At 38.5% G+C, this 6,855-nt stretch overlaps 1 protein-coding gene across 1 annotated transcript in view; it reads right to left on the minus strand.

The window, feature by feature from the left end:
* The window catches only part of LOC109928131 (actin-binding LIM protein 1), a 233,631-nt gene extending 227,558 nt beyond the window's left edge, over positions 1–6,073 (minus strand). The window contains exon 1 of the mRNA XM_048609205.1: positions 5,971–6,073. Within this exon, the coding sequence (XP_048465162.1) occupies positions 5,971–6,052 (82 nt within the window). The 5' untranslated portion in view covers positions 6,053–6,073. The remainder of the gene's footprint in view (positions 1–5,970) is intronic.
* Positions 6,074–6,855: the final 782 nt, after the last annotated feature.

Below are 6,855 nucleotides of genomic sequence, written 5' to 3' on the forward strand. Positions count from 1 at the left end.
TATCTCATAATTGATTGTAACCTCCTTTTGGGGTGTCCTGCAGTTGTGAAAGGTGCTACATAATTGCAAGTATTTTTAATTCTACATGAAATGTAATTGTCCAGAAGTCCCTTCTGTAGTTTACTTAAAACTAAAAAATTGATTTGAATACATTTTGCCACTGCACAAGGGCTTATAATACAATTGTGTTAAAATTCAAGACCAATTTAACATGGGTTTTTGAGACATAGCACTACAATAATCAAGAAATGGCCAATCGCAAGAGGCACTGCTTGGGCATCAGCCTGAGATGGTCGACTGGTCTGGCCAGCTGACAAAGCTTTCTGCTCTTACACTTGTTTGATTAAACAGTTGCAGTTCTTAAGAAAGCACACTGCTTTGTTTGCTTATTATGATCGATGAACAACTCTTTCCAGTTTGAACAAGATTTGACTGGGATACACTTGCACATTAACCCTGACCCAAGCTTGATGGTACAAAATCATTAGTCAAGGCCTGTAGTTAGAAAAAAAAGATTGAAACCTCTTTCCCTAAGTGCCTGATTCATAGGCTGAATGAATACAAGACCATTGATTATGTTCTCGGAATCATTAATCTTTCGGGTTTTTAAGCAAAGTTATCTTGATCCTGAAATTGCAAACACATTTTCAAAATTCTCGACTCTCTTATTTGCACACAAAAAAACACTTATTTTACAGCATACAGAAATTAGCTAATTGTGTCTGTGCTGGGTCTGATAAATTTACTCATTTAGTTTCATTTCCCTTTCTTTTTCAACTTCAAATTAGTAGCTTTTTCAAAATCATCAAAGTTTGCTTCCACAGCTGTGTGTGGCAAGTAATAACCGTGCGCCGAAAAACATTTCTCCTAACCTCTCCTTTCATCCGTTTGGTAATGACCTTATATTTGTATCCATTTATTGCCAACTGAATAACCATATTAATCAATTTTTCCCTTTTAATTGTATCTTATAATGAGGCGTATGGGAGTATGTGTAAGCTTGGTAATGAAGGGCTCAACAGGGAATGCCAGGAAGAAAACAACATGGAGGTTCCTGGGTTTTTTCAGCAGGACAGTGGTCGGGAGTTATCACTATGGCTGTGGTGCAATTAAAACGCAGAGAAATGAAGATACCCCAACAAGACTAGGAACCTGCCTAACAGCCTCCACGTGAAGTTGCAGCTGGAGACCCTCAGGGTGTGCAGGAAGTACAGAAGACTCAGAGTTTATCAGCCTCTGTGTCATTTGCTTCAGATGGGCAATACATTGCTGCTGCAGACTGTAGATGTCCTGAGACACTGTCTCAGAACCATGCCAACTGCTGGAATGGGACCTAAGACCTGAAAACATGGGTGCCATTGCATCTCAATGGTCGAGGCAACAGCTGTACAAAACAAAAAGCTAATGCAACTGGCTGCTTCCAAAGATCCACTGGGGACCTGTGTGGGATCTCACAACACAGCCTCAAACATATCAAGGTAGGTGAAATAACTCCAGAGGCCAGTATCCCATCACCAAGTCACCATTTATTTCTATGTGATCCGGCTTCCTCAGAGCCAGCTGTCAAAAGGTTCTGTTCACTCTGACATTTCTGTTTATATATGTCAGCCAAGACTCCCTGTTTGGACCAATTTAACAGCCCCATTCGGAGTACTCTTATTCTATGAGATCCACTTGGCTCACCTTGTTACAATCACTACAGCAGGTACCAACTCAACTTGCGCCAGATCACACAGCTTCATCTCATTTTTCCCTGAAGAGGTCAGTGCTACAGTGCAGGCAGTAGGCTTTGGAAACATAGCTGGCTTGCCCCAGGTAAAACTCTACAGAGGTTGCACTGCGAGTGCTATATCACAACACAGCTAACTTCATCAAGAGAAAAGAATTCCATTCCATCAATATACAGGTTATCTATGATCATTGGAACCATACTTCAGGACTCCATGCCAGATACTGTGGATGCTGCCAAAATGCCTCTATTCTTAAGAATTGTCATGTTCCTGCTTAAGTTTCAAGGGCCTGGTGCCTTACAAGGATGGTTACTGAAACCCAAGGATTAATTTCAAAAACCATGGCTAACGACTCTGTTGCCATGCCACTGATTGAGATAGTGTGTAGATACAATGTTGCCCATTCTTTGAGCTGGGTCACCACGAAGCAGATGACTGGACTGCAGAACGTAGGGTTCCGATGCTTTGATTGATCTGGGGGAGCTTGCAGTATACTCCAGATAATGCGTGCTAGACTCTGAACAACTGGAGAGTAGCCCCAGTCTTTCAAGGAGTAAGATGAGAATATTGAGCAGGAGGAATATTATCTTCTGCATGACAGAGCAATGCAATATTGGGCATAAAGCCAGATAGGAGTTAACTCACACCCAGTTCCAACAGACGTGAGCTGGGTACAGTGATCACTTGCTGACTGCAAATATGTTGCTGCCCGAAAGGTAAGAGGTCCCTGTCTAATCCCAGGTGCAAATGCAGCTTTGTTAATTTTTCTTTACTTTGACTATTGTTGAATAAAAATGAACGTTTTCAAACATTTGAAGACATTCCAGTATATGATGGCCTTACGTTGATCAATGAGATGATATTAGGCTACACTTGGCATTAAAGGAAAGGATGATTCTCTTAGACAGTCTTCTGAGATGGGACGATGCTAAGGACAAGTAACTCATGAACCTTGGTTCTTAAGTAAGAATACATTTACAAATATGCACTTATGTTTGCAATAAACAATCATCTGGATTTGTTTATTGCATAAGGAAGCCATCAAGAACTCAGGGAGAGAATCCTCCATGAAACTTGCTAAAATTGACACTTAGCTGATTTTGGTACAATACAACCCATATATTGAGAAGAAATTTCAATAATTACTGTTGTTGTGCCAAAAATTTCAATCATTATTCTTGTTATGCCAAAAATTACACCTATTCGGTCTGCAAATTACTCAGTAGCCAATGCTGTTTTCTTTTAACTAATGCACTTTATCAATAAAAATAATATATATAAATGTTCACTGTATAATTAATGCTCTCCACATTTACTCAAAGAGCTATTAATGCTGTCATACACAAAAAAAAACTTACCTTCTACAAATTTTTGTTGGCCATTTTTAACTTAATCATGGAATTCTAGGATAGTCTTAAATTTATCCCATGTTATATCTCTAGAAGGTTACCCACTTGGATATTAGGCTGGCAAGTCTATACTTGTGGCTTAACTGTTTTTGATACATTATATTGCCAACCCTACAGGTTCTCCTGTCACAACTCCTATGCCCATTGATATCTGAGAGATTGGAGTCAAAACCTCTGCTTTCTCTCTCTAACTTTACTCAGAAACATGGAATGTGTTCCATCAAAGCCCAGTATCTTTTTCATTTTAAGATTCAATGTTTTTTGGGACAACTTCCCCAGCTATAATTATCTGATCTAATTGCTCTAACACTTTCACTTGCACTGTTTCATTTAGAAAACCATATTCTGCTGTGATAAAAAGATGAACACCAGAGTTCCAACCATGAAAACAAGAAGTTTTACATGAGCATTAATCACTTGTCTGCAGGAAACTGACAGCAATCTCAGGGGCCTTGTTTTTCTTAAATTGTATTTTCAAAATAAAATTGCACTGAGATCCGTATTGATTAGTGTAACATTCTGAGTCATTGAGTTAGCTTCGTCCTTGCAGCATTGAACCACATAAAGCAACTCTTTTCAATAATTTGGATCTGTTTCTGCAGATTGTGGAAAAAAAACAATATAGTTTTAAGTTTAGAAAAAGATTTCTTCTCCAGCACCTTGTGCATGCATTTGAAGGCAGCACTGAGAGCATCTGTAAGAAGGCTGTATTTGGCAGAGCATGGCATTAAGGACCGCTTAGAAAATTAGTGGTGGTTTAACCTGAGGGTCATTATGCCTCAGGTGAGGGGCAAGGTTGAGAGGGCAGTCCTTCACGGTAAGCTTGACTGGTGCAGGATTTGAATCCATGCTGTTGGTGAAACTCTACATTCACAAACCAGCCATCCAGCCAACTGAAATAACCGACCTGCTACCTATCCTATGACACATTCAGAAATTTGTGAATATCCATCCCCAGCTCCCTCTGGTCTTGCATCCACCTCAAAATCCAACAAAGTAGTTTATATTGCATCACAATACCTTTCTTCCCAAACTGCATCACTTCAAACTGATTTACATTAAGTTGCGTCTGCCATTTGTGTGCCCACTCACCAAAGCAGATTGGTATTTGTGCAGTCTGCCATCATCCTCCTCACTATTTACTACATTTCTCATAATAGTACAACAGTACTGTTTACTTCAAAACAATACTTCCAATTCCAAGTCACTTACATCCATCAGGAAAGGCCATGGTCGTAATATTGATTCTTGAAAGGTCCTGTAGCATACATGTCACCAGTATTAAACCTTGGTTATGTTGTTCTCTATGACAAATTGTACAATAATGCTTACTATCACATTAATCACACATGGAGGAAGCAGCATGCTACTACGGGATAATAGGTTAAATCTAACAGCAACATCTGACATCCACATATGCACAGGGAAGCACAGAATTCTGGAAGTTATTGTTAATAATACCCCACACCTCTACATGGTATCATGTTTTATCTTTGACAGCAGAATCTACACAAAAATAAATGTAACGTCATGGACTTAGGTAAACTGTCTATTTGCTTTATATTAAAATGGCCGAAAAAGCTAAGGCTGCTCTGTTCAATAGAAAGTAAGTTTTTAAACAGTATAGTAGATGACAAGGGAATAATTACTAGAAACAATCTCTGTGGTTCTGAAAAAAACACATTTTAAAATGCATGGAGTCTCATCCCCTCAGAAGAAAATTAATATTGCACACTTTTCAAACATGCATAGTATTTGTTTTTTTTTTCTTCCTTAAACTTTCTTTCATTTCACCAGCCGTACAATGATTTAAGCACAATGTAAATGTGTTTTGCTTCTTGGTTTACTGCCTGCAATTCTCAATCCACATGATTGAAGAGCATCAAGCACACAAAATGACTGTGGTAACTGTATATAAGATGAACTTCCGTCATCTCTGAAAGGAAAACCTGGACCAACAGTTCTCCTTCTATAAGTACTCTGTTGTTTTTAAATGCTGCATCTGAAGGCAATTTTATTCAGCACATTTGCTGTAAATCAAAGACCTTGTGGTGCCAGGAATATAACCTGACCAATTATTCAATCATGTGGTAGCTATATAGTGGAGGTTTTCATGGGGCAGATGAAATTGCATGGAACAAAGGCATGTGTTAAAGTCAATAGTTTTACTGTTCCTCATGAGAAAATACAGGAATTACAAGATTATTACAATTGAGACAAATGCTTACACAAACTCAATGGGCCATGGAATCAACTGACCAGTCAGATGTGAAGAAAAGAATAAACCGAAATGACAATTGAACTACAAGCCTCTGAGATCCTTAAAAACTTTTACATGTTAATCAAATTTGAGCTTTCACGTTAGAGAGTGTGAATGGCACTTTGGACAATCACTCAACGTCAATGAGCATAAAGTCAAATAATAATCTCCATATTTTAGAGAAATCACGAACTTGACCAAAGAATTTAACAATCAAGTAACAGAAGTGAATTTCAAGTCACACCTACTCCAGACATGTGTCATAATCGTCTGAATAGATTGATTAAAAGTATCTAGCCTGTGAATACAGACACATTTGAAGTTCTCATTTTTTTTAAAAGGCAGCTAGTTGTATGAGCTCTCTGGTGCTAAAAAGGAATGTATTAACACATAATTGTGAAATCTAGATCAAGAGTAAAAAGGTCCATAATAAAGTTTGCCACTAAATAGTAATAAGCTAATTAGATAAGTAATAGTTGTATTGTAGAAAACTTCAAAAAAACCTGTCAACTGAGAGAAAATGAAAATGAAAAGAATAAGGCAAATAAGGAGTTTTAATTTTTTCACTTACTTTTACAAAAAAAAGTTTTGATGATGTCATTCACGTGAAATATGAATTCCATTTCTCTCTCCACAGTTTCTGCCTGACCCATGAATATTTCCAGCACTGTCTTTATTTCATATTTTAAGTATTTGCTTTCTTTCTGGCATTTGTCATTTATTTATTAAAATGCGTGTGTATTGATGGACATTATTCCAAATGGATTCATAATGGTCGAGGCGTACTTCACAGGCTGTACCTGAGGGGAAACAAAGAGCTGAATTTTACTTCAAGCATTCAGACTCCACCTTCAGAGTTAAACAAAAACAGCAAGTCCACAGTTGGCAGCAGTGGGATCACTCAGTCGAGTTAAGGTTGTGGGCAGGATCCTGCATATGGCCAGTGTCATCAGAAAATCAGTTGAAATTCTAGCAGTATTTAGGAGAGGTGGGTGCCAACAAGGCAGATCAGAAATCTTGAGGTTGCATCAAAATGGAGTTGTCCACAAACAGGTATGTAAATAACCAGAGGACAATGGGCTCTGTGGACAGATAGGAACCCCCTCCAAGGAGTAATTAGTGTGACAAGAGTCTGTTGTTCACATCTGTAGTTTACCTCTTTGGGCCAGCAAGCCTCCAGCTCCAACGTACCATGAGTTGTTGCAGGAGAGCCAATTCCTGCCAATGTATTTCCAGACCATTAAATGGTTCCTAAATTGAGCAATACGACATAGGAACATAGCACTTAAGAGTTGAATTAGGCCATTTGGCTCTTCAAATGGTGGTGAGGGAACCAATAAAAAGAAAAAAAAATCTCCTTGACATTGTCCTGTCTCAGATGTATCTGTCCACAATAGCATAAGTAGGAGTGACCACTGCACAGCCCTTGTGCAGATGAAGTCCCATCTTCACACTG

This window comes from Rhincodon typus, chromosome 20 (assembly GCF_021869965.1).
Source record: "Rhincodon typus isolate 14 chromosome 20, sRhiTyp1.1, whole genome shotgun sequence".
NCBI classification, from domain to species: domain Eukaryota; kingdom Metazoa; phylum Chordata; class Chondrichthyes; order Orectolobiformes; family Rhincodontidae; genus Rhincodon; species Rhincodon typus.